The sequence below is a fragment of the Paroedura picta genome, chromosome 15 (genome assembly GCF_049243985.1).
Source record: "Paroedura picta isolate Pp20150507F chromosome 15, Ppicta_v3.0, whole genome shotgun sequence".
Lineage (NCBI taxonomy): Eukaryota > Metazoa > Chordata > Lepidosauria > Squamata > Gekkonidae > Paroedura > Paroedura picta.
In genome coordinates, this window is record NC_135383.1 from 30,474,090 (window position 1) to 30,501,991 (window position 27,902).

General features: G+C 51.4%; 1 protein-coding gene across 2 annotated transcripts; it reads left to right on the top strand.

The window, feature by feature from the left end:
* The first annotated feature begins 177 nt into the window (after window positions 1–177).
* On the top strand, window positions 178–27,897 carry TNFAIP1 (TNF alpha induced protein 1). Of its 2 annotated transcripts, none has more exons than XM_077312707.1 (7): window positions 178–1,402; window positions 4,430–4,767; window positions 9,917–10,086; window positions 11,547–11,636; window positions 13,336–13,388; window positions 20,490–20,685; window positions 25,292–27,897. In XM_077312707.1, exons 2-7 carry the CDS (start codon window positions 4,554–4,556, stop codon window positions 25,508–25,510), a joined length of 942 nt encoding a protein of 313 aa, XP_077168822.1. In that variant the 5' UTR covers window positions 178–1,402; window positions 4,430–4,553; the 3' UTR covers window positions 25,511–27,897. The 2 variants fall into 2 exon arrangements, with proteins under 2 accessions (XP_077168822.1, XP_077168823.1); XM_077312708.1 differs by having other exon boundaries at window positions 1,304–1,397; window positions 4,426–4,767.
* Window positions 27,898–27,902: the final 5 nt, after the last annotated feature.

Below are 27,902 nucleotides of genomic sequence, written 5' to 3' on the forward strand. Positions count from 1 at the left end.
ACTTGGTCAAAAAAGGAAACCAGGTTGGTCTGGCAGGACCTGTTGGAGACAAATCCATGCTGACTTCCTTGGATCACCAAATTGTCCTCCAGATGTTTGCAGATCGCTCCCTTTAATATTTGCTCCATTATCTTCCCCACAACAGTCCTTAAAGAGGTTCCGAAGATGATGGACAAGGGCTGTGCAAGTTCTCTGGAAAGTTCTTTGAGTACTCTCAGGTGCATTTCATCTGGCCCGGGGGATCTGAACTCATCCAGTGCAGCTAAATGCCTCTCAACAACCTCTCTATCCATGTTAACCTGCCAACCAGACCCTGTCCTTTGGCTACTGCCATCTCTAGCTGTGCCTAAACCCTTTGACCTGTGGGAAAAAACAGATGTAAAATAGGCTTTTCTGCTTTCTCTGCATCCTCCGTTAGAGTTTGTCCATCTGCACCCAACAGTGGGCCTATTGCCTCCTTTACTCTCCAGTTCTGACCAAGTCTTGAGACCACTATCCTTCTGGTTGACTCTGTTTACCCAGTCACTGTGAGGACAGTTGAAGTCTCCCTGCATAGAATATCATGGCCCCTCATTTCTGGAGGAGCTGCTGACACAGGTTTGAAGATGTTGGTGTGCCACTGAAGCCAGGTGGTTGGGGAGTCTACTGGATTAGACATGCTTGGAATAAACCTAGTCCCAGTGGTCCCGCGACCCTCTGAGATATTTGCTTTGGACTGGGCCAGTAGCTGCATAGATCCTGGAGGTGATGGTGGACAGGAAGGCCAGCTCCGCTCATCCATGGACTGCTTGCTTGCTCAGAGGACTGATCTGGCTTGCTGTTGTCGGCACACACACACACACACACACACACACACACACCCACACGTGCTGGAGTAGCGCAAAGAAGCGGGAGTCTGGCGGCATCGGCGAGTGCTCCTCTCAATGTTCTGCCGCAGCCCTGGTCTCGACAGGCTTCGTGTCGCCTCGTTCGTGCTTTTCATCCATTCACTCCTCCTCCCCGCCTCGGCTGTCGCAGGGCTGCCGTGCTGCAGGGGCGCCTCCCGGAGGGCCTGTCCGCTGCGGGCCTCCCCCGGCTCCCCCGGGGCGCGGGCGGCAGGAGGGCCGCCTTGGGAGGCGCAGCACTCGAGCACGGATATTCCGGAATAATTCCAGGATTTGCGATCTAAACACTGATGTTGCGGATAACAACAACAACAACAATAACGTCTCCTCGAAGCGCTTCGCTCCTGGCCGAGGCTGGTTGGACGCGGCGCTGGGCAGGGCCCGTTGCATGCTGGGACTCGTAGGCGGACGCCCGCCCCGCCCCTCCCCCCCGGCCGGATCTGGAGCGCCTGGGCGTGGCCGCCGAGCGAGCGACTGGCCGAGCGAGCGAGCGAGCGACTGGGCCTGCCGCCTGGCGAGTACCGGGGGGGGGGGCGCGGGAAGGGGGGGGCAGGCCGAAGCGCTCCGGCTCAGCGGGGCCGCCTAGCGCTGCCCCGTGGAATGCCTGCCTGCCTGCCTGCCTGTCTGCTGCCGAGGCAGGAGCGAGCGCCCTGGGGCGCGGGGCGGGAAGGCGGCGCCGGGGGGCTCGGGGGCCGGGGGGGGCCGCGTCCTGTCCCGCCCGCCGCGCCCCGCCGCCCCTTTCCTGCCGCCCGCCCTTGGCGAGGCCTCTGGGTCCCGCGGGGTCCCTCCCACCGGGCGGCCCAAGTTGCCGGGGCGGCCCTCCGTGTCCCGCGGCGCCTGGCTGGGTCTCAGCGGCCTGCGGGGCCGATGCAGCGGGGCCGGGTTCCCCTCGGGCGGCCGGGAGCAACTGTGGGGCCCGCCTCCTGCGGGGGAGGCCTGCGAGCGGGGCCCTTGGCGCTCCCCTCCGTCCCCGGCCGCCCTCTGGGCAGGGCCCCGCTCGAAGCGCGCCGCCCGGGCGAGGGGCTCCCCGGAGGGCCGAGGTCAGCGGCTGGCTGGCGGGCGACCCCCCCCCCCCGGGAAGCGGCGCGGAGGCTGCGGCTCCTTCGGGCGATGCCGGGGGGGGGGAGGGGGCGGGGGGGGCGTCCTCTGCCCGCTGGGGAAGGGGCCAGGCGGGCGCCCCCCCCAACCCAACCCTTAGACGCCCCTCGGCCGCCCGGCCCCTTCAGAGCCGCCTGCCCGGAGGCCCCTTCGCTCCCCCGGCGGCCTTTGCCGTGCGGCCCGCTGAGCCCCGGGGCCCAGCTGGGCTTGTCCCCCGTTTCAGGAGGCCGGTGGGCGCCGCCTCTCCCGCGGCAGCCTTGGGTCCGCCGGGTCCTCTCGCATTAGCGGCTTGCAGGGGAGCGCCGGGTTCGACTAAGGGATGGCGGGACCTGGCTAGAATTCTCGGTGTCGCTGGGGAGGGCGGGGGCTGCAGGGGCAGGGCCAATCAGGGGGCAGCCGGGTCGCTGTCTGCGCCCTCATTGGCCCTATTCCAAGTTGGACAGCCGACGCCTTTCACCCCCCAGGCTGTGTCACAAATGTATAGAGGAACAACAATGGAGAAGGATCTTGACCGCGGAGGAAGACCCAGTAGGGTCGAAACGCCTTTGGTCTATTTGTGCGCAGTTAGATCTGTATTGCTTTTTAATATGGTTTTGACTTTTTAAACCTATTTATAGGTTTAAAATGTTGGTGCACTTTAATAAACAATTGTTTAAATTTTATATTGTTTTATAGCTCCACTTTTGCGTTTCTGAATACTCTGTTTGGGTCATGAAGCCAGTAAGGGTTCTGAATAACTGAATATTAGGCAGTCTTATTAAGTGCATTTCTCGTCCTGCCCTTCTGCCAAGGCATGCAGGGTTCTCCCTTCCCTCTTGTGAGGGGAGGTCAAGGCTCCAGAGCACGGGGGAATTGGAACATGGCTCTCTCAGACTCTAGTCTCAGCCTCTACCATTACACTACTCTGGCTAATTGATTTAAAAACACAAATGAGAACCAAAAAAATGGAGGGATAAAAATGTGTAAAAGTATGGTAAATATACAATTTATTTATCAGAGCTCAAGGTAATTTAAAAACATTTAATTCTTTAAAAAACATAAGGAGGTCACACACGTCTCCATCTAACGCAGGGGTTCCCAAAGGGGGCGGGAGGGGGGCTGCTGCACTGGGGCTCTTTCTGCTGCAGCCGCATTTCCTGCAAAGCGTGATCCTCTTTCCCCCCGTCAGCCACAGGAGGAATGTCAGCTCGCAATCCCCAAGCGAGGCCAGGCCCTGCGTCATCCTTCTCATGAGGCCCAGCCCAAATGACGCACACAGCGGGCAGGCCCTCGAGCCCGAAAGATTGTATGACGGCTTTCTGTCATTTTGTTTGGTCCTAATAAAAGCTATTAAGCGCAGTTAGTGAAGACACTGGATTGAGATCACTTGCTCTTGAGTCATCAGTAAAGCCACCGTGTAACAAAAGAAAATGTGCTTCAAGTTCTTCTGAGTCAGATTTGCTTCAGCCTGATAGAAAGCAAGCAGGAATTCCAAGTGCTACCAAGGAGTGGAACACTGGAAGTGAGGCGCTTCCGTCTCTTCCCTGGAAGGGAATTAAATGCTGACGAAAGAGGTGCCTTGGCCACCCTCTCTCGTCTAGAAATAGGGCATCATGCATTTTCAGTGTCTTTTGCTTCCCGCCCCTAAAAAGAAGAGTTCCGTGGCACCTTAAGAACCACCAAATGTATTCCAGTGTGAGTCAGAATTCCCTTCCACAGGTGCACTGAAGTTCTAAATCCCTCCAGCCAGTTTATATAAATTGCGGAAAGGCAGGAGGGAGAGAATGACCTTCTTCTGGTGCTTCAACGGAAGTGAGCTCTGACAAGGGTGGCCAGAGCAGGAGGCCCCAAGCCGGCCGGCCCCGGGGCCCTGTCACCCTTTGGGAGGGCAGGCAGGGAAGCGCCTGCCTCTCCAGTGGCAGGGGTGAACCTGGAAGGTGCGTTGCCGTGTCAGGGGACTGCTGCAGGCAGTGACGTCGTGCTGCCAGAGGGACAGCAATGTCCATTTCCCTCCCCTGCCTCTCACCAATTCCTCGTGACCCCAGCTGTGACTCCCCCAGCTTATGCCGCAGTAAGCGTGGCGATAGACTCACACAGCTTTCCACTTGGCTTTTCTCTTATACATTGACATGAAGTGAGGGAAGTACATGCTGTATTGTGACACTAAAAATAATACAAGTGTGAACATTTACGTGTGTGATTAATTTGTTTTTACTCAAGTAGTTAAAGTATTTGCTTAGGGAATATTTGGGGTGTCACTTTTGTTTAGTGAAAATAAGCATGCTAGATCAGGTGACCTTCTGTTTAAGGCGCTGGGAAATATTCCAGCTTAAAACCCACAGATCTGCCTGGAACTCCCTGTCTGGCAACTGTGGGGAGCTGGGGATGGCCCAGATGGGTTTGAGGTTTGATCTCATGGGTCTACTATTTTGTTTCCTAAACGTCTCTGTTTTTTATTCCCCAGGGAGCAGCAGCTTATGAGGGCCCTGTTGTTGCCCTCACCTAGCCGGTGACCCTCGGGCCTTGCCCCTAACCACGGCGGAGTCCGTCAAGCCCACCCTCTGCAGAGTCATCATCTACCTGCAGAAGGAGATGTCTGGGGACACCTGTCTGGCTACTGCCTGCCCCCTGCCGGGAGCCAAGCCCAGGACGTGCAGCTTCAAGGCCGGCAGCCCAGGCAACAAGTACGTGCGTCTCAACGTTGGTGGCTCCTTGTACTACACCACAGTGCAGGTGCTGACACGGCACGACACCATGCTGAAGGCCATGTTCAGTGGCAGGATGGAGGTCCTCTCCGATAAAGAAGGTAAGCGCCTGGCTAGCAAACAGGTTTTGGTCAACATTTGCCTCCCCACCAAATCATGTTTTTAACCACATGCTCATGGCAGTAAACAAAAGCTGTGCAAAGCAGTCTGCTCCTGAATCAGGCCTTTCTCCTCTGGTACCAGAAGTGTCTCCTCTGACTGGCAGCGGCTCTTCAGTGTTTTGGGCAAGAAAAGCTCTTTCCCAGTCCTGGAGATCATTTCAACTGGAGGTGCTGGGGAATAACCCTGGAGCCTCCTGCATGAGCCACGGCTCCTCCCCCGTTATAAGATGTGGAAATGAACACATGAGCCCTTCTTAGTCCATCTAGCGGAGTTCAGTCTGGACGCTGGCTGTGGCAGCCTATGGTCTCTGGCTGGTTCATCTCTTTCCTAACTCCTGCTGCTTCAGCGTCATTAGTTGGAGATGCTGGGGATTGAACACCAGGCCTTCTGCATGCAAAGCAGATGCTCTGGAGCCAAGCCAGAGCCTGTAACCCATTCAAAAAGAGATTGTAAGAAATAAGTCCAAAGTGGAGAGGACTCCTCCCTTTCATGCTGGCAGTTCCTCCTGTAGGAGGGGAGGCAGAGGAGACCGTGTCTTGCCTGGGTCCCTCTGCTCCAGCCTCTGTGCTAAGTGCTCAGTCTGTGGCTGAGTCGCATGACTTCTCCTTGTAGCCCAGGCTGCCTTTCCTGGAAATCCTTTCCCTCTGTTGCAGCCTTCTCCTCACTGGTTGCCCCTCATCCTGTCACCACGTAGACATCCTGTGGCTACCCACTGACTGGCCTCTCTGGTTGTTCTGGCCACGTGATGTCCTGTCTTCTTGCTTGCACTGAAGAAGAGGAGTAGATTTTTAAATCCTGCTTTTCTGGCCTTTTCCTGTCTCCTCCCCAAACCAGGCGAGAACCATGACTGGCCCAAAGCCACCCAGCCAGCTTCTTGTGGAGAAAGCGTGGGGAATCAAACTTGGTTCTCCAGATTAGAGGCCACTGCTCTTCACCACTGCACCACGCTGCCTCTCTACATTGACCTCCTATCAGCTTCAGCTCCATGTCCTGCCTGACTCCCCCCCCCCCTTCCGCCGCTGCTTTTGCATCCCAGGTTCCTCCTTGCTTGTGACCATCCCATCTGCAGCCACAACAGGTCCTCCGTGCTTCCCCCGATGTCTGGCACTTTCCTGTATGAGGCCTGGCACTGTCTTTGGTTCAGCTGCTCCTCAAAAGCTGCCACTCCCATGAAGCCTTTGGCATGGCCCCTTCACTACAGAAATACAGGCTGCATGCAAAGAATATGCCCAAATCCTTACTCAGTTCATTCATCACCGCTCTTACTTGCTTTTCTGGTGTCTGTTTTCAGATTGCAGCAACGCGCAGAGGTGGTTTACCATGGCCCACCTCTTCCTTGGTGGTCTCCCCTCCATGTGCTAACCTGGGCCCACCCCGTTTAGTGCTTCTTGGAGCAGCGGACTCTAATCTGGAGAATGGGATTTGATTCCTCACTCCTCCTCCACATGTAGCCAGATGGTACCCATTGAGAGATCCATGGAGAATAAGTCTGTCTAACCCAGTTTAGCATCTGAGGTCTGACTGGGTGATTCTCTGGGCCTTCCTTTCCTCTCAGAGTGTTGCTTGATAGAAGCATCGTTTGTAAGCAGTGGATTTGTTGCCTCAGGTCACCCATAGAGATGCTGAAGTCTTGCATAGTGTTTGCCCTCTGCTCTGTATTGCAACTGTGGATGAAGATGAAATGAATCATACAAGGGATGTCCAGGCTCATCTAGTCCAACCCCCTGCAGCACAATGCAGGGACTCACAACTACCTGGCTACCCACAGTGGCTACCCACAATTTCATGCCCAAGTGATCTCCCACACCAAGAATTTCCAGAATTCAGCCTGGCCTGGAGGGAATTCACACACCATCCCAGTGGAGATCAGCAATTCCCTGAATATGCTAGGAAGGGCCACAAGAGACAAACACTGGCACATCCCTTCCTGCCCACCAACTCAATCTGCCTCAGTTCAGAAAAACAGCATTTCTGTCAGATGACTTTCTAGCCTTTGCTTAAAAACTCCCAAAGAACGGGATACCACCACCTCCTGAGGAAGCCTGTTCCACTGAGGAACTGCTCTGACTCTCAAAAACTTCTGGATGTTTAGCCGAAAAATCTTTTGAATTAATTTCAACCCCTTGGTTCTGGTCCAGCTCTCTGGGAAAACAGAAAGCAACTTTGCTCCATCCTCTATATGGTAGCCTTTTAAATACTTGGAATATGGTTATCAGATCCCCGCTCAGTCGTCTCCTCTCCAGGCTAAACAGACCAAGCTCCCCCAATCTTTCTTCAGACGACGGTCTCCAAACCACTTACATCTTTGTTGCCCTCCTCTGGACACATTCCAGGTTATCTGCATCTTTCTTCAGTTATGCTAGCCAAAACTGAACCTATTTATTTATTTATTTATTTATCATACTTATATACCGCCCTCCCCGGAGGCTCACCTAGTGAGGTCTAATCTAGTGAGGTCTAACCAGATTCCCTCTCCCCCCCCCCTCCCGCAGTAAGAAGCTTGCGGCCTGTGAAGTCTTTTACTGCGGGGGGGGGGATCGCAGCCCGGCGCCCTGGCCTTCGCGGCCCGGCATCGGGCCGCGGACCGCAGGTTGGGGATCACTGATGTAAAGATCATCCTGTATTCTAATTCTGTCTTCTGATGTGTTTGCTACCCCTCACAGTTTAGTGTCATCGGCAAATTTAATGAGTACCCGCTCTATTCCTTCATCCAAATCATCATTTATAAATATGTTGAACACAGGGCCCAGGACAGATCCCTGAAGCACTTAACTTGTCACTCCTCTCCAAGAACATGGCAAACCATTTACAGGCACCCTTTGGGTGCAATCTTTCAACCAGTTCCCGATCTACCTAACAGTCATAGGATCCATATCGCATTTTAGCAACTTGTCAATAAGAATATCATGTGGAACTGTATCAAAAGCCTTACTGAAATCAAAATAAACTATGCTCACAGCATTTCCCTAATCTTGCAAGGTAGTAACTTTCTCAAAAAAGAGATAAGGTTAGTCTGACTTGATTTGTTCTTGAGAAAACCGTGCTGACTCTTAGTAATTGCAGCCATCCGCTCTAGCTGCTCAAGGACTGGTGATTTATTCTAAAATTTTGCCAGCTACAGAGGTCAAGCTGACGGGTTGGTAGTTACCTGGATCTTCCTTTTCCCCCTTCTTAAAGATGGGGACAGCCTTTGCCTGCCTCCAATCTTCTGGCACTTCACCTGTTCTTTGAGAATTGTCAAAAATAATGGACAGAGAGAAATTATACCTAGCATTAAAACTAAACATCCAAGATGGGGGCTGGAACACTCCAACAACCAGTCTGCTCCCAAAATTAAACAGGCCCAGCCCATAAAAAGCTGCCAAAAATTTAAATTTGGTCAGAAACCCCCAACTAAAACCGATAAATTATATTCTAATTCAGCTAAACTTCAAGGAGGAAAAAAACCCTTCAAAGAAAGGGAACATTCAACATCAGAAACAGGACAACCATGCCTAACCTAAAGGAAACCAACTAAGAAAAAAACAAGAAACAGAAAAGCCTAAAACGAAAAGAAAATCCAACACAAATAAAGAACAAAAGGAAAGCAAATCCTACCTTGTCCCAGCTCTACTACCAACAGTCACGCAAGGCCACCGATGCCATTGAACCCAGGTTGCCAGGAAACCCAATGGGCTGCCTAATAAAGACAGAGTCAGACCAGGAGCCACTTCAACCCGCCCCTCCAGCCTGCAACGAAGCCAATTCTCCACCATCACAACAGAGCTGAGCTGCCCCCCACATCCCAGATGAAGTGTCAGGATGACTCTGCCATCGCTGCTCCAGGCTACAATGAGCCACCACCGAAATGGGACCAAGCCTTCTTTAAGTATTTGAAAGAGGAGGGCAGGATGCTGGCTGCAGAGGAGAGGACACGGAGTAACGGGTTTAAACTTCAAGTACAATGATATAGGCTAGATATCAGGAAAAGGTTTTTCACAGTCAGAGTAGTTCAGCAGTGGAATAGGCTGCCTAAGGAGGTGGTGAGCTCCCCCTCACTGGCAGTCTTCAAGCAAAGGTTGGATACACACTTTTCTTGGATGCTTTAGGATGCTTAGGGCTGATCCTGCGTTGAGCAGGGGGTTGGACTAGATGGCCTGTATGGCCCCTTCCAACTCTATGATTCTATGATTCTAAGCCGGCCCACGCTGAACCCGATACCCGCCTCCCAGACTACGCAGAGTCCACCAACCCCTGCCAGTCTGCCCATTGCCATGGAGCCACCTTTGACCACCCACCCCCTGGATCGGCCACCACCCCGGAGCACGCAGGGCCGCACGTCTCAGTGCCCACTGCCGGATTGCGAAAGACCCACCAGAACCTGCCCACCCAGGAACCCATGCGACTGGCACAGGAGAAAGTAAACAGAGACTGACCATCGACACTCTAAACAGTCAAGCTCGGACTTAGGGCTAGATTAAGTCCAAAATTGAATAGGGCAGAGGAAGGAAGGGGGGGGGGGGTCTAGAGAGAGAGGAAAAGCTGGGGGGGCAAAAAAAATGAAACACTAAATAATAAGAACAACAAGGATTGGGAGGGGGTGGGAAGGAAGAAACAAGAAATAGTGGGGGAGAGGGGAGGAAAGAAGAAAAAGAGAGTCAACCAGATTAACAAAAGAAGGCAGGCCCACAATCTCAGATAAAGCCAATATAAAGTGGCAGGAATTTATGGTGGGAAAAACAAGGAATAGCAGACAATGCGCACTTAGCCACTAGCACACCACAACCGATGACAGGCGAAACTGCCAGCTAATGCAAATCAGCCTATGCAGTTAATTGCAGTCCCCCACCAACCAGGCAAGGAGCAGACAAAAAACAACAACACTCCAACAGCCCCCCCTCCCCTGCAACCTGTCTACCTTCACAGCCTGTAAGAAAGAAAGCCGCACTCACCAGTAGCTCCTGAGCTGGCACTTTCTCCTTTCTGCCCAGCTGTTTGCCCAGACTTCCCTGCCGTGTGACCTTCCCAGGGGGAACCCTAGTATGGTGGGTGGGATGCCAACTCCTGACTAAGCACCATGTCCTCTGTCCTCCCCCCCCCCTCCCCTAGGCTGGATTCTCATTGATCGTTGCGGGAAGCACTTTGGAACCATTCTCAACTACCTCCGTGACAACACAGTTGCACTGCCCCAAAACCGGCCAGAGATCAAAGAACTGATGGCGGAAGCAAAATATTACCTCATTCAGGGGCTAGTCGACCTCTGCCAGGCTGCCCTGCAGGTGAGAACAGCGGGAGGGAGGGAGGGAGGGAGGGGGATTCTTTGTAGGAGCCTTTCTCAAGCTTTGTATCAGAGAACTGCATGACCCCAAAGCTCTGGGAGAACAAGCCCACTCCTCTCCTCTGCCCTCCAGCAGGCGTGGGAAGAAAGCCCAGTCTGGGGTGTTGGTTCCTGAGGGGGAGGGACCAGGCAGGCCACTGTGGGAAACACCCAATCGGGCCTAGCTTCCTCAGAAGACTGTAACAGCCACGGTCAGAGTGCTGGGTCCATGGCAAGGGAAGGAGGGCCAAAGTCCTGCTAAGGAGAGGGAGACAGCTGGAGGGTGGCAAGGGGCCAAGGGCCACGTGTCCTGCTCTGCGTGGCACAGAGAAAATGGATGGAGAGATCTTTCGCTCCCCCCCCCCGCCCAAGGAGTCACCCAAATTTTGTTTATTAGATTTTTTTGTAGTTGCTGCACACCCAAGGGGTCTTCCAGCTACTTATAGCATTAATTAAAATGATGATATAAGAAGGTAGAACAAATAACAAATATTAAATATTAACATTAAAATATTAAACCATAAAAATCTGTGGATAGCACCAGACCATTAAACAGTCCAGACCTGGGGATTGCCCTCCAAAGGCCAGCCTAAAGAATTTGGCCTTCCACGCCCTGCAGGACCTGAACAAGACCTCCAAGGTGTCCTCCAAGGGGTTGGGGCCACCACTGAAGAGGGCCTTCTCCTGGTAACAGCTGGCCAGGCCAACCTGAGGGGCCCCGGGTCAGTGGCCAAAAGGAGCAGGGGGCAGGGCCAGAGCTTAAGAGCTTCCCAGTGGCCTCCAGCATGATGTCGTGATTGAATAAAATCTCAAAAGGAGAGGCCTCTCTGCTGCTCTGAGCTCCTTGAAGGATAGATGGGATAAAATGGGCTGGAGGAGTGGAAAGGATGACGGACGCTTATGGGCATAAGACTCACCAGAATCCTGTTCTTCACCCAACGCAGGCCTTAGGAAGTGGCGGCTGACTCCCAGAGGCAGTGATGCTGCCCTTTTCCCGTTCTGCTTTCAAGTCTTAGGGGCAACCCTGGAGGGTTTTCAAGGCAAGAGACATTCAGGGGCGGTTTGCCTGGGCCGGCCCCTGCAGAGTGACCCTGACCTCCCTGGAGTTCTCCCCCCAAATCCTGACCCACGTGGACCCTGCTCAGCCCCCAAGATCAGACGAGGTCCAGCTAGCTTGGGCCGGCCAGCTCAGGGCTCCCGAGGCCTGGGGTTTTTCTCATATAAGCTTGTCTCTTGTCCTTTGTTTGCTGGAATTGTTAGGCAGAACCTTCAGGTTCAGAAAGGTCAGCTAATGCTTTCAGGGCTTCCCATCCACATCTGATTGGCCAGTGTGGAGGTACAGGGGGCTGAGCTAGAAGGGCCTTTGGTCTGGTCCAGCAAGGACCCTCTCAGGTGCCCTCACCTTCGACTGCTCTTCCACAGGACAAGAAGGATTCCTATCGGCCAGTCTGCAACATCCCTGTCATCACATCCCCCAAGGAAGAAGAGCAGCTGATCGAATCCTCCATGAAGGTGGGTGTCTGGGGGGGGGGGCTCCCGCTTTGGGCTGCTTCATCCAAGGCTGGGGGTTCCTGGCCTTGCGGGTGGAGCAAGGGAAAGAAGCCAGTTCCCTGGTCTTTGGCTGAGAGGCAAAGTGGCCCCTCCCGGAGGCCTGCCCCTGTTTCAGTGGGGACTAGCAGGGGGCCCATGCTGTGGGGGGGGGGGGGCTGGAAGGCTGCCCTGGGGCTGGCTCAGGGAGCCACTCGGCTATGCATTTCACTTGCTGAACTTGTTAACTTCACTGGCTTGTCATGAGGCTGGAATGGAGGAGTGCAGAGGAGTCTGGAAGGGCGGGATGCGCACCCACTTGAGCTCACTCGGGGGGCCTGCAGGGGAGCTCCGCTTTGACAAGATGATGCCTGACAAGGAGCTGCAGCCCAGCTTGCTCTGGCTGGTCAAGGCAGCCTTTCCCCTCATCCCCTTGTTCCCAGCACCCCACTAGCAGGTGGACATCCACTGGGATGGGCATGGGGAAGACGGTGGGGTGTCTGCACGAGAAGTGGGAAATGGGGATCTTTCCCCCGAGGAGGTGACTGCGAGTAGGCGGAGACCTGATTTAAAGGTGTAGAAGAGGAGTCATTGGTATTGGGTACAATAGTGGGAGGGAGCCTGGCCCTCAGCAGCCCTGGGGGGTAACGAGGGGAGGGGTTGGCATTATTGCCTTCCCCCCAAGTCTCCGCTGACTGAAGGAACCCTGAAGGGGTTTTCAAAGCCATCGACGGTCAGAGTGGTTTGCTGTTGCCTGCGTGACCTTCCCAGTTGACCCCCATCCCAATACTGACCAGGGTCGGCTCTGCTTAACAGCTCTGGGCTGTCTGGGTTAGAGGCTGGTGGTGGTGGTAGGTGCCATTAAGGCACAGCCCCCTTCCGGTGACCCCAAGGGCCTTTCAAGACAAGAGATGTCCAGCAGTGGCTGGCCAGGTCACCGCCCTGCTATGCCTAAATATCAGGCAAAAGAAGGAAGGAGCCAGTGTGCTGATTTGTGCTGCTGTCTGTGCTGAAGCCCAGGTCAGAGCCAGGCCTGGAGGTCAATGGGGTTCTTTTCAAAGATCAAAAGTCTGCAGTCCAGGACAGAAGAATGCTTGAAAGGTGGAGAGAACCATGGACCTCACCAGATGATCAGGGAAAGACAGCAGGAAGAGAAGTTGTTGGCTGAATTATAATTCAGGATCCCAAAACGGATGGCATAAAGCTGAGTCATACATTCCTTGGGAGTTTTGGGGACAATGGCTGGAGGTTGCCCGATGCTGCAGATACTTACTGTTCAGATGCTGCCAATGGTCAGTGGAAGGCCATCCAGGGAGAGGATCTCTGCCATCTAGCCTGGTGTAGCTTCCTTGCTTCCATCCTGCTTTCCCCAGAAGGCTTCCCTAGGAGTGGCCTCCCCTCCAGGCTGTTTGTTGCTGCGGGAGTCATCATGAGGCACAAAGGGCAGCAGTGGCTCCCTGCGCTCTGTGCTTGGGACTGGCTCAGACCACACAGGCAGTCCGGCCAGGCCAGAGGAGGGGCAGAGGGAAGTGCCCGGGGCGGCCTCCTTGACTGCAGATGCCCGTGGGGCAGAAGCCAGGCTAGGCAGGGCCTTGGCACCACTGCACACCAGGGCCTCCCTGGCTGCCCTCACCCATGGCTGGGAGGCACGTGGCCCCAATGCTGTTCTCCTTTCTCTTTCTAGCCTGTGGTGAAGCTGCTGTACAACAGAAGTAACAACAAATATTCCTACACAAGGTAAGGTCAGCTCAGTTCAGTTAGTTTTATTACGGTCATAGACCAGCACAAGATGATGCAAAAACATCCATTAAAACCAGGAATTAAAACATCTTAAAACACAGCAATACAAAATAAAATAATAATAAGGTACATAAACACAGCTGTCCAGTTCATTTGAAAGGCAAGGTCCATGCTTTCTGAGTCAGCCTAATCCCAGTTGAGCTGGCAGACCCAAGGACACTCTGCAAGGGTGGCTACAACATGCATTTGGCAGGCAGCAGGAGCTGGGAAGGGCATCAGCATAATGCTTGAGCCTCATGCTTGAGCATAATGCTTGAGCCTCAAGCTTGGCCGTGGGGGAGGCTGATGTACTTGCCTGGTTCTACTTTCCTCCATTTTAGCCTCATGACAACCATGTGAGTCAGGCCAGGCCAGGCCAGGAGAGAATAACTAGCCCAAGGTCCCCCCCGGAAACTTCCGTGGTGGTGGTGAGGTGGTCCAGCCTGGCTTTCCTAGTCTGACACGAGAACCACTGGCTCCTAGAGAGGCCGGATGGAAAAGAACCAGACCAGGAGTCAGGGAGGAGGGGGCAACTCCAGAGACATTAACACCTTTCATGGCTGAACACTTCATAGGAGGTGAGAGTTAGTGTCGATCAAAAACTCTGCTTGCAGACTTTCAAAGGCATCTAGTACATGCTGAACCCACCCACCCTTCTTCCAAGGAGGTCAGAGCTACACGCAGATTTCCCCCCACCCCGGTGTTTCATCCATTGCAGACTGCAGTGCTCCCATGGCAGAGTATGCACCTGCAACCAGTTTTAACTAGACTCGGTAACCACATTATGGATAGTTTGCCTATGCAAAATAATCACATCACCTTGTGGGATAGAAGCTCGATAGCATTGTTCTGTATACTGGGTTTCTGTTGAATGTATGTCATTATTTATTTAATCTCAGAGTTGAAAGGAACCACCAGGGCCATCTAGAATGATAGAGTTGGAAGGGGCCACACAAGCCATCTAGTCCAACCCCCTGCTCAATGCAGGATCAGCCCTAAGCATCCTAAAGCATCCAAGAAAAGTGTGTCTCCAACCTTTGCTTGAAGACTGCCAGTGAGGGGGAGCTCACCACCTCCTTAGGCAGCCTATTCCACTGCTAACTACTCTCAATGTGAATTTTTCCCCCATGATATCTAGCCTATATCGTTGTACTCTCAACAACCTCTCTGTCCATGTCAACCTGCCACCCGGACGCTATCCCTTGGCTACTGCCAACTCTAGATTTGCCTAAACCTTTTGACCTGCAGGAAAAAAACAGATGTAAAATAGGCTCTGAGCCTTTCTGCTTTTGTCCATCTGCACCCAACAGTGGGCCTATTGCCTCCTTTACTTTACGTTTGCTCCTCGCATAACTGAAAAATCTTTTCTTGTTACAGTGAGCTTCCCTGGGCAATCTTAGCTCACTCTTAGCTTTGGCCTTTCTGATGATTGATCTACAGTGCCTAGTAACCTGTAGGTACTCTTGTTTGGAGATCTGTCCTTCCCTCCATTTCCCTTTCTTAGTTCCTCTTGAAGTTCTCTGTTCATCCAAATAGGCTTCTTAGAGCTCCTGCAGTGTTTTCGTCTTTCTGGGACAGTCATTGATTGAGCATGCAATAGCTCTTGTTTGAGTAGCGCCCACCCTTCACATGCTCCCTTCCCTTCCAGCATTCTGGTCCATTGTATGACACTCATCATGTCTCTGAGTTTATTAAAGTTTGCCCTATGAAAATCCAACATCTGCGTCTGGCTACAAGCTTCCTTGCCGTGGTCACTTACCCCTTGGGTCCCCACATCCTCTCGTTGGTCAGGCGGTCGGTAGCAGACACCAACCACGACACTGTTTGTTTTCCCCTCGCTTATTTTCACCCAGATGCTTTCCACTGTAGATATGCTCTCCTTCACTAGAATTTCCTGACAGGTAAGCCCTTTCCTCACATACAGTGCCACTCCTCCACCTCTTCGATCTATTCTGTTTTTTCTGAACAGTTCATATCCATCCACCATTACATTCCAGTCTTGAGAATCAGTCCACCAACTTTATGTGATGCCTACTAGACCATAGAATCACAGAATCATAGAATTGGAAAGGGTCATGCAGGCCATCTAGTCCAACCCCCTGCTCAATGCAGGATCAGCCCAAAGTATCAAGAAAAGTGTGTATCCAACCTTTGCTTGAAGACTGCCAGTGAGGGAGAGCACACCACCTCCTTAGGCAGCCTATTCCACTGCTGAACTACTCTGACTGTGAACATTTTTTTCCTGATATCTAGCCTATATCGTTGTACTTGAAGTTTAAACCCATTACTGCGTGTCCTCTCCTCTGCAGCCAACGGGAACAGCATCCTGCCCTCCTCCGAGTGACAACCTTTCAAATACTTAAAGAGGGCTATCATGTCCCCTCTCAACCTTCTTTTCTCCAGGCTGAACATTCCCAAGTCCCTCAACCTATCTTCATAGGGCTTGGTCCCTTGGCCCCAGATCTTCCTCGTCGCTCTCCTCTGTACCCTTTCAATTTTATGGACGTCCTTCTTATTTATTTATTTTATTTTATTTATCATACTTGTATACCACCCTCCCTGGAGGCTCAGGGCGGTTTACATAATAACAAGGAACAGTACATAAAACGGTCTATAAAAACAACTAATAATTGTAACCAGATAACAGTGCAACAGCACAATATAACAACATGACAATACAGCAGTACAAACAGGTCCAGGGCTTATTGATGGAATTCTGAGGGGGGCGGGGGGTGGAGCAGGGGCCCTTCGGTCGCTGTTGATTGCGTCTGGTCTCAGCCAAATGCCTGGCGGAAGAGCTCCTTTTTGCAGGCCTTGCGGAACTGTTTAAGCTTCGTCAGGGCCCTGATCTCCTCCGGGAGCTCGTTCCACCTGGTGGGGGCCAGAACAGAGAATGCTCTGGTCCTGGTCGAGACCAGGCGGACTTCTTTAGGGCCAGGGATCCTTAGCTGGTTGGTAGTGGTGGAGCGTAGAGCTCTTTTGGGGGCATAGGCGGGGAGGCGATCCCTCAGGTACACTGGGCCCTGTCCACATATGGCCTTGAAGGTAATTACCAGAACCTTTAGTCTGATCTGGAATTCAACTGGCAACCATTGCAGCTGGTGGAGGATAGGCCGGATATGAGACCTCCACGGTGTTGCTGTGAGGATCCTGGCCGCTGCATTTTGAATCAGCTGTAGTTTCCGGGTCAGGGCTAAGGGCAGGCCTGCGTAGAGCGAGTTACAAAAGTCTAGTCTAGAGGTGACCGTCGCATGGATCACTGTGGCTAGGTGTTCCGGGGCCAGGTAGGGCGCTAGTAGTTTGGCTTGGTGGAGATGGTAGGATGCCAGCCGTGCTACCTTTGTGATCTGGGCTTCCATTGTGAGGGAAGCGTCCAGATTCACGCCTAGGTTCCTGGCGGAGTGAGCCGTAGAGAGCTGCACACCATCCAGGGCAGGCAGATGCACTTCCTCGCAAGGGCCCTTCCTACCCAGCCACAGGACCTCAGTCTTTGAAGGATTGAGCTTCAGACAACTCTGCTTGAGCCATCTTGTCACAGCTTCCAGGCAGCTGGCTAATGCTTCTGGGGGAGAGTCAGGGCGGCCATCCATCAGGAGGAAGAGCTGGGTGTCATCTGCATATTGATGGCAACCCAGCCCAAACTTCCGTACCAGTTGTGCGAGAGGGCGCATGAAGATGTTGAATAGGATAGGAGAGAGGACCGCTCCTTGTGGGACTCCACAAGTAAGTTGCCGGCGGTCTGATGTTCTCTCTCCTATTGCAAGCCTCTGTCCACGATCCCGGAGTAAGGAGATCAGCCATTGAAGGGCTGTCCCTTGTATTCCGGCATCGATGAGGCGGCAAGCTAGAAGCTCATGATCGAAGTGAGGTCTCCAGAACTGCACACAGTAATCCAGGTGTGGTCTGATCAGTGCCGTATACAATGGGACTATGACATCTTGCATTAGTATAAAGGCATCTGAATCCTTTTACTTTTGGTTCCCTATGAGTTAGCCTTCCTGGTTGGGCTGCCCCCAATCGGTCTTCTTCCTTACATTCCATATGTTGAACGTCTCCTTCCCATTGTGGCTTCAGTTTAAAGCTCTCCTGATGAATCTCCCCAGGTTCCTACCAAACACATTCTTCTCCAACTTCGACAAGTGCAGTCCATCAGGTCCTAGTAGGCCTTCTTCAAGAAAGCCTGTCCCGTGGTCCAAGAACCCAAATCTCTCCTACCGGCACCAACTACGCAGCCACTGATTCACCTCCATTATCTTCCTCTCCCGACGCATTCCTCTTCCCTTGACAGGCAAGATTGAAGAGAATACCACTTGTGCCCCCATTTGCTCGAGCTTCCTCCCTAGATCTTGATAGTCTGTTTTAATAGGAGCGATGGTATTCAGGGACATGTCATTCGTTCCCACATGGACCATCACAAATGGGTAGCGATCCGTAGATTTGAGGAGTTTGGGCAGCCATTCTGAAAGGTCTTTAATTTTCGCCCCTGGCAAGCAACACACCTCTCGGGTTAGGGGGTTGGGCCCAGCCACATGACGATCCATCCTCTTAGCAGGGAGTCTCCAATTACCAGTACTCTCCTTTTATTCTCAACACCATTTCCTTCTATCCCCGTGGCCACTGTCTTAGACTTTGTTTTGGGACCTCTTCCCTCGTTGACCCTTGCACCTCCTCTGCAAGGGCCTTAAATCTATTCTGGAGCTCCAAAGGCCCCGAGAACCATCTCACTCTATGCCATTGAGTCTTTTTCCTAACTGTCTGCAGAGGCTCCGTAATGAGGTCTATCCCCTTATTCTCTGCAGGACTGGTTGTATCCTCTTTATTCAGAGTTGCACAGCTCCTGTCTATGAACTCCTCCCCTTTCTTAATTTGGGACAGAGTAATAATCCTCTCTTCTTAGCCCCTAATCCTTTCCTCTAAAAGTCTTACCAGCTTACACTTGGGGTAGATGTAGACCATCTTGTCTTCAGGGAGGAAGGCAATCATGTCACACTCACTGCAGATGATGGGATGAGTGTCCTGGAGGTCCATCATAACTTCTAGGCAGTGGAACTACTAGGAAAATATAATCTACAGATTCTAATTGCTAGGCCAAGAACCCCAGGCTAAGAGCCACAGGCCAAGAGCAAGGAGCAGGCCTTTTTAATCCTTCCAGCAGAGCAGAAGGCAGGCTCCTGCTTCCTTCCTTCCTCCCTCCCTCCCTCCCTAATCCCCACAATCCCCACAACAACAGCCTCACCTGGTCAGCAGCAGCAGCTCTCCCCAGTAGCTCTCTCCATGTGCTTCCAGCTGTCTGAGCTCTAGGCTAGCCCCCTGCCAACACAGGTGCTGCAGCTGTTGTATTCCTGATAAGTAGGCATCCAGTCAACATTTGACTCCAGCAACACTGCACCACCTCAAGGCTCTTCCAGGATCGAACGCATTTTACCTTCAGGAAGATCTTCTAAATTAGATGCCACCACCTTTGTTATAGTTCGTATCAATTTGTCTGAGTCCTGTCATTTAACATGGTTGAAAACAAACATGCTCTGCCACACACCACACGCACAAACACCCCATGGCAGCCCTTTAGGTATTGGAAGGGCATTCTTATCACCTGGCCAGCGTCTCCCCGCCAGGGCAGGGATGCCATCTCCTTCACGTCTCCAAGCCCTTTGCCAGCTTCGTTGCCCTGCTCAGGCCAGTGCTCTGGTGGCCAAAACGACATGCAGGAGTCCAAGTGAGGTCTAGCCAAAGCTGCACCCAGAGGCACCATTGCCTAACGCGACCTCCACACCGGTGTGGGCAGAACGTGCTGTCACATGGCAGCTAACCTCTGGTGGTGAAGGGGGGGCTAAACTACTCAATTTCTACCTCTCAGTCTTCTCTTGTGAGAGGAATCGTGCCCAAGCATTTCACATGAGGAAGGGTGGAAGTGGGGGCTAGGATCACTGCACAGGTATTCCCTAAAAACCTAGTTGCTTTAAATGAAACCAAATCAGGGCCAGATGAATAGCATCCAAGAGTACTAAAAACTGGCACATGTAATTTCTGAGCCTCCGTTCATTATTTTTGGCAATTGTTGGAGAGCAGGTGAAGTGCCAGAAGATTGGAGGCAGGCAAATGTTCCCATCTTCAAGAAGGGGAAAAAGGAGGATCCGGGTAACTTCTGACCTGTCTGTGTGACACCTGTCAGTTTGACATTTTGAGAAAGTTACTACCATGCTAGATCAGGGGAATGCTGTGGACATTGTTTACCTTGATTTCAGTAAGGCTTTTGATAAGGTTCCGCATGATATTCTTATTGACAAGCTGTTAAAATGCGACATGGAGCCTATTATTGTTAGGTGGATCAAGAACTGGTTGACAGATTCATCCAAAGGGTGCTTGTGAATCGTTCATCATCTTGGAGAGGAGGGACAAGTGCAGTGTGCCAAGGATCTGTCCTGGGCCCTGTGTTGTTATAAATGATGTGGATGAAGGAGTGGAGGGAGCACTCATTAAATTTGCAGATGACACTAACTGGGAGGGGTAGCAAACACAGCAGAAGACAGAATCAGGATACAGGAGGATCTTGACAGGCTGGAAAACTGGTGATAAATGTCAAGTTCTTCATTTAGGTAGGAAAAATCATGTGCGTCACTATAGGATGGATGAGACTGGGGGTCTTAGTAGATACTGAACATGAGTCAGCAGTGTGACTTGGTAGCTAAAAAGACAAACGGGATTTTGGACTTAAGGAATTAGAGTGTCCAGAAGATCACATGAGGTCATGTTGCTGCTTTGTGTCCCTAGCTTGAATGGCTTTCAAGGAGGATCCCTGGCAAAGGTTTGCATGTGGTCAAAGGTGGGGGGTGGGGAGAAGCTGTTTCAAGTCCAGCCAGGGGCATTTCTGCAGATTTGGGGAGAGCCAAGTGCTCATCTGGGATGCCAGAGAAGTTTGCCTTCCAAAGCTGCAGAGGAGCTGACCTCTGTGGAGAGGAGGCTGGTTATAAGTCTGGGAAAACATCATTACTTTTCGGTCTTGGAGGCTGATTTGGCTCTTGAGAAAGTGATCCAAGGTGTCGTTTGGGCCTTTTTCAGCAACTCTGATGACCATTTATTGAAGAACATCGAACTGTTTGATAAGCTCTCCCTCCGCTTCAATGGGCGGGTCCTCTTCATCAAGGACGTGATTGGCGACGAGATCTGCTGCTGGTCCTTCTACGGCCAGGGGCGGAAGCTGGCCGAAGTCTGCTGCACATCGATAGTCTACGCCACTGAGAAGAAGCAGACCAAGGTACAGGGAACTGGCCTCTGGCTTCCTGTGGGGAGACGCTGATGGAGACGTCCCTGCGTGCCCTGCAGGTGTCCTCAAGGCCGTTGTGCTAAGTGTATCTTTGAAAGGGGGGGCGGGGGAGGGTTCTTTCTGCAATGAGTTCTCCCCCCTCCCCAAGCTACTCAGCTGCCATGAATGGAGCCCCCTTGTCTATGGTGCTCAGCCAAGAATTCCCAGGGATTATGTCTGAACTGATCTTTAATGTCTTTTGCATTCATCCTTGGGAAGGAAATGACAATTTTGACTAAATTATTATTATTGTACTAATAGTAGAGCCCGCTGAAACCAAAATTCAGCGGGCGCTAGGGGCCTGGGGAGCTTTTTTCTCCCCCCCCCACATCTGGAAAAAAGCTCCCCAGCCGCGGAGCACCTTCCCTGGGGCCTGGGGAGCTTTTTTCCTCCCCCCCCCCCCCCGTTCCTGAAAAAAGCTCCCCAGGCTCCGGGGAAGGCGATCCGCGGCTCTGCGACTGCCGGGGGCTCCCTGGGGCGGCGGCCTGACGCGGCGAGAGGCGCTTCGCGCCTCTCACCGCATCAGGCCGGGAGCAACTGCAAGCCGGGCTGTGCACGGCTCACAGTTGCTGGGAATCAGAGGGACCAATCGGCAGGCGCAAAGCGCCTGCCGATTGGTCCCTCCGATTGTCTGTCATGAGGAAGGGTCCAATCCGGACCCTTCCTCATCCCGGACACATCCCGCCCCAGGAGGGCTTACTGTTTTATTTAGTCCGTGGCGCCCGCAGCGCCACGGGCGGTGTACAGATTATTATAAACTGAGTTATTTGTATCGTTCCTCTTTGATGTAAACAGCCCTGAGCCTTCGGGGAGGGTGGTATATAGATACAATAAATACATGTGGGAAAAGCCTACAATGTAAGCAGAGGGACTCACAAGGGCTCAAGGGGACGGGGGAAGCCATTCCTCTACTTCCGTCTTCCTCCTCCTTGGCACTTATTCTAATGGTGTATTATTCTTCTGGTCTGTAGTTGGTTGGTCAGGAATATATAGGATTGAGGGGTACAACTTATTTAAAAGGGACAGACAAATAAGGAAGTGGGGAGAGAAGCACTATATGTTAAGAATAGATATACTTGGAAGGAACTTCGTGTGTCTGAGTATGATAGTTCAGCTGAGAGTCACCGGGTAAAAATAAAAGGAGAAGGAAACAATACTGGTATTATGGTGGGGGATCTGCTAGAGATCGCCAGGCCAGGTGGAGGACTTGGATGAGATGCTCCTAGACCAGATTACAAAGTTCTCAGAGACACAGGGCCTAGTGGTCATGGGAGATTTCAGCTACCCAGATATATGTTGGAAGACCAGCTCTGCTAAAAATGAAAAATCCAATATATACTTGTCTTGCTGACAACTTCATTACCGAGACAGTGGAAGGGGCAACAAAGGGGACTGCTATTTTAGACTTCATTCTCACCAGTAGGGAAGAATTAATTGATGAGGGAAACATTGTGAGTGCGCTATGTGATCTTGGACTTTATGATCTTGGGTAAGAGAAAAGTTGTACATAGTCACATACAGGTTGGATTTCAGGAGAGCAAATTTTAACAAACTTAAAGTTCTGTTGGGTAGAATCCAGTGGTCAGAAAAACTTAAGGAAATGGAAGGCCAAGAAAGTTGCGAGTTTCTCAAAAGTGAAATACTGAAGGCACAATGGCAGATAGTTCCCTTGAGAAGGAAAACGGGGAGGAACCTAAAGAAACCCGGGAGGCTCTGTAAATAGCTTTTCATTTTGGAAATGGAAGGAGCGCCTTATAACTGAGGCAGAATATAAAAAAGTGTTATATAAAGGTAAAAGTATTAACTTACGATAGCAAGAAATGCTGAAAACAACAAAAAAGGTTTTTTAGTTATATTCAAAGTAAGACCATTGCAACAACAAGAAAGTGACATTGTAACAGTTGATGAAGAGAGGGCTGAACGGCACAATTCCTACATCTCAGTCTTCTCTTGCGAGGGAATTGTGCTCAACATGGCAAAATCATTTCACGTGAAGAATATGCTTTCACTCCACATGTTCTCCCTGCTGTATTACATTGTTGCCAGTGTCCCTGTAAACATCTTATCTGTAGCCCGGGGCGCCGGCCTGACCAAGGCCGTGCTAACTCTGGCACCTTGGCAGGAAGCCCGGGATGGCACCTGGGTGAGGAGGGACCCCCTCCCCTTGGGAACGGGTTTAGTTTTGGTGGGATAATTGTATTGATAACTGGTGGCATCCCTGATATTGAACAGTCTTGACTTCGATTGTTAAAGTGTTCAGATCTACTTCCAATTAAAGCTTTCTTCATATTGTGAGTTTTGTCTGCCCTTGACAGATGTAAGTAGGGGCTAGGATCACTGTGGATATTTATGGATATTCCATAAGTATCTAGTTTCTTTAAATGAGGCGAAATCCTCAGTGCCAGATGAATTGCATCCAAGAATACTAAAAGAACTGGCACATGTAATTTCTGAGCCTCCGTCCATTATTTTTGGCAATTGTTGGAGAGCAGGTGAAGTGCCAGAAGATTGGAGGCAGGCAAATGTTCCCATCTTCAAGAAGGGGAAAAAGGAGGATCCGGGTAACTACCGACCTGTCAGTTTGACATGTACAGCTGGCAAAATTTTAGAACAAATCACCAAACATTCGGCCCTTGAGCAGCTAGAGCGGATGACTGTATTTACTGATTGTTAGCATGGCTTTCTCAAGAACAGGTCATGACAGACTAACCTTATCTCTCTTTTGAGAAAGTTACTGCTTGCTGGATCAGGGGAATGCCGTGGACATAGTTTATTTGGATTTCAGTAAAGCTTTTGATATAATATTTTTGACAAGTTGGTAAAATGCAGTATGGATCCTATGCCTGTTAAGTGGATCGAGAACTGGTTGACAGATGGCACCCAACGGGTGCTTGTTTATGGTCTGTCATCTTGGATAGGAGTGATAGGAGTGATGAGTGGAGTTCCCCAGTGCCCTGGGCACTGTGGTGTTCATATTTATAAATGATTTGAATGAAGGAATTATTAAATTTGCAGATGACACTGAATTGTGAGGGGTAGCAAACATACCAGAAGACAGAATCAGAATACAGGATGATCTTGACAGGCTAGAAAACTGGGCTAAACTGAATTTCAATAGTGATAAATGTAAAGTTCTTTATTTAGGTAGAAAAAATAACTTGAATCACTATAGGATGGGTGAGACTAGTCTTGGCAGTAGTATGTGTGAAAAGGATCTGGAGGTGTTAGTAGGCCAGACACTGAACATCAGTCATTACTGATAACCATCTTCATATGACAGGGGCTGTCATAGAGAAGAGGGAGCAGAGTTGTTTTCTGTTGCCCCAGAGGGTCAGACCAGAACCAACGGGTTTAAATTAATTCAAAAGAATTTTCGGCTAAACATTGTAACAGCTAAACATCCGGCTAAACATCCGGACAAAGTTCCTTCCAGTGAGAGCGGTTCTCCTTCTTTGGAAGTTTTTAAGCTGACAGAAATGCTGATGGTCAGGAAGGGATGTGCCGTATTTGTCTCTTGTGGCCCTTCCTGGCATCCCCAGGGAATTGCTGATCGCCACTGTGGGATGGGAGGTGAATTTCCTCCAGGCCAGGCTGGATGCTGAAGAGGTTCCTGCAACACTATGATTTAGAGGCCGTGCTTTTTCCTTGGGTAAGGGAGTGGTCTGTGGTTTTGCAAGCATCATGGTTATGTGAGGGAGCTACCCACGTGTGGATCTCTCTCCCTATTGTCCAGCATGTCCATAGCTACAGCAATGCACACTGACTCAAGCCGTGAGTTACCCTCCTTTGTGTATTTCCCTGCTCTCCACGGGAGGCTTGTTTGTTTTTCTTGGCTATGACAAAAGGAATCGAGCAAGCAGGACAACACCCGGGGCATGGTGTCATTGCTTGATTGTCTGTCTGGGATCTGGAAGACCCAAGTTCGAATCTTCCCTCCCAGGGTTGCTGTGCAGATAAAATAGGGAAGGGGAGAATACTGGGAGCCACTTTGGGTCCCTGTTGGGAAGGAAAGGGAGACACATCAGTGAAATCAGTCCTACTGCCTGCAGCTTTGGGGTGGGGTCAGTCGGCAACAAGGGATCAGGAGAAAATGTGTATCTAGAGACAGGCCTGTCCCTGAGTTCACCACCTTGGGCCAATCTCTGGCTGTCCTCCTCACCTGCCTCTCAGGGATGTTGTGTGAATAAAATGAAAGAGGGAAGATTGAAGGGTCCCCTTTGGGAAACAGATAAATAAGGATTTGAATAAACACTTGAGAGTTGCAAAGATTGTAACGTTTCATCAGGTCTTTCTTCTGCCATCACTGCACCAGTTTTGTGCCGCCAAACTGGAATGTGTGAAATCCGGGATGTCACTGGTCGCTTAGCAGACAGCTGCACATTTTCGTCCATTTCTGCTCTAGTTGCCCATGGGGAGGGTCTGCTGGTTGAACCAGCCCTCTACCGGAAAGCGGCTTTCTAGTGTGAAGAACACAGAGAAGGAAATGACTTGTTTCTTGCATCTGCTCTCCCATTGCTCCCTGCTGTTGACACCGTCATTGTCTCCCATCTTCCCCCAGGTGGAATTCCCCGAAGCCCGAATCTACGAGGAAACACTGAATGTTCTGCTGTACGAGACCCCCCGGGTACCCGACAACTCTCTGCTGGAGGCCACAAGCCGCCTTCGCAGCCAGGCCTCTCAGAGTGAGGACGAGGATGGCTTTGAGCTGCGTGACAGGGTGCGGCGCATCCACGTGAAGCGATACAGCACTTACGACGACCGGCAGATCGGCCACTAGGCCCTTGGGTCCTTCTTCAGTCAACGAGGGTCCGGCCCCTGGATGCCCAGAATGGGCCCCTGGTCACGCCTCGCTATTTCTTTGCACCGGGCAGGGCAGGGCAGGGCAGGCGGATGGGGTCTTGTTTGCAACTCATCGTATTGTAGGAGGATTGATGGCCCACGCTTTGTGACACTTGTGAGCTTGAGTAGCAGCTCTTAAATGAAGCGTCCTTTTCTCAGACTCTGGAAGCCCCCACTGGATTTACTCCCCCCCCTCCCCCCCCAAATCCTCCCAGTCTTCCCTTGTCAGCAGCCCTTCACGGAAGCTGCCTTGAGGATTCCAAACAACAGTTTAAAATCCAGATGCTGTCTGATCAGAAGGTCCAAAGGCCCAGGGACTCTCTCTGCTCTCGGGAGACTGGACTTTGTACCAGAATTTGATTCTAAGGGTAACGTGGAGCTGGAAAAACTCCCTATGCCCTCTTGCCTAAATACAAAGTGTTGGAAAACACCTGCGCGCGCACGCACGCACACACACCAGTCTTGTACAACCGTAAGGGAAACTGGATCCGCCAAGGCCGATGTCTGGAACGTGACCTGCATCTTGCTAATGACTACCATGTGATGAATGGCTGCTGATCCTGCCATTGAGTCATGTTCATAAACCAGTTGTTTTTTCAATTATTTTAGTATATTGGCCAATAAAATCAAGAAGTAAGAAGCAGAGTATGGAGAAACCCTTGGAGCCTGAGAGTGCTGAGGCTGTTAGTAGGCAAACAGGTTAGAGAAGCTGAAATTGCACTGAGTCTGGACCACAGGGTGTCTTCCAAGAAATGGACCCGTGCCCAAAGGGGTTCCCAGGGTCCACTCCCTGTCTGGGAAGCATGACCAGGCCTAGCCACCTCCCCCGTCTCATGGCCCTGCAATTGTGGTGGACAGCGGGAGGTGCTTCAGGTGCCTCCAAAGCGCCATGCAGGTACATGCATGGGTAGTTGTCTGGCATCTCTGAGCTTGAGTGGAAGGAGTGATTGCATTTTGCTGACTGCATTTCTCTCTGCACAAGAGTGTAGGTGTGGGCTTGGGGGAGGGGAGGGAGTAGTCCTTGACTTCAGGCTCTGCTTATTTTCAGAGATGTGCCAAACAGGCAATAAAGCTTCAGGCACACTGTTCTGGCAAGCAGGTCCAGCAAAACTAGCTGAAATGTGTGGATCCCAATCAGGTCAATAACGTAATTTGGCTGTAAAAGGCTTTGGCAGGAGCTGGAACTGGAAGTAGTCCGTTTGGGACCTGGAATGAACAAAGGCGGCATGTGCGCGGGCCTCAGGAACGGTTCTCCTACGTTAGGCAGACTGCCCTGGGCCGTCTGGCAGCAAGAAAGGACTCCTAGTTTTACTGCCCGCAGTGTAATGTGCACCCTGTAGTGCCTGTTTGTATGAATGACACTATGAGGAACATACACCCTTTTTGCACTTGTTATTCGCGTTATCAGTGTGTTCATCTCATGATTTTTTAATCATTCTGCTCTTAAGTTGTGGTTTCCATGTCCTAAAAACGAGGGCTGTTCTTTTTCCTGCAACCATTTAGCACTTGGCTCACTGAGAGTTCGGTTTTTCTGTGCCTTATTTGAGAGTGGCTTGGGAGTTACCCCCCCCCCCTTCTTCAGCAAAGTAAAATGGAAAGCATAACCCCTTGGTCTGCACCCCCCCCCACCTCATTCCACCCGCTCTGGTCCCTGCAATCACCCCCCACTCCTCTTGTCCCACCGCTCTCCTCTTCCCTTATCCCTGCACCTGCACAGCTGCCAGCCCTGCCTCAGTGCTGGGTGAAAAAAGGGGAGACTCTTGTTCAACTCATGTGCCATGTATTGGAGCAATAACGACTGACATATGTTATGCAGCACTCAATAATCACCCCAAAAGTCATTGAGTCCACACACTGCATGAAAATCCTGTTTAGACTGGACAGCATGCTGGACGGTAGGCGAGGCTGTGGCCCACCCGGTTGTTAGAGAAATGACAAGGTGTATTTGTGAGTCCTCACTGACCCTGGACAAAGATTTTTTGAAACAGGAACATACCCAGGAATGCTGATGGTTTCATTTGTTTCTCTTTTGGGAGGCCCTCACGTCAGCCAATCTTTGCGGCTCCATGAAAATCTCCCCCAGACAAGAACAGACGACCTCCCACAAAAGTTTCTTCTAGAGGCTTTTTGTGCAGTGCAGGGACTAGACTTTGGGGGCTGTTATTGGCGGCTGTTTACCTAATGTCAGTTAGTTCTTTGTCCAATACATGATATATGTTTTGAATAAGAGTCTCCACTTTTTGTGCAGTGTTTTGTATACTTTTGGAGTGCTCTTTCTTGCCGCAGTGCGTTTTGTTTGTTTACAATTAAAATTTATACCTCACAGTCCA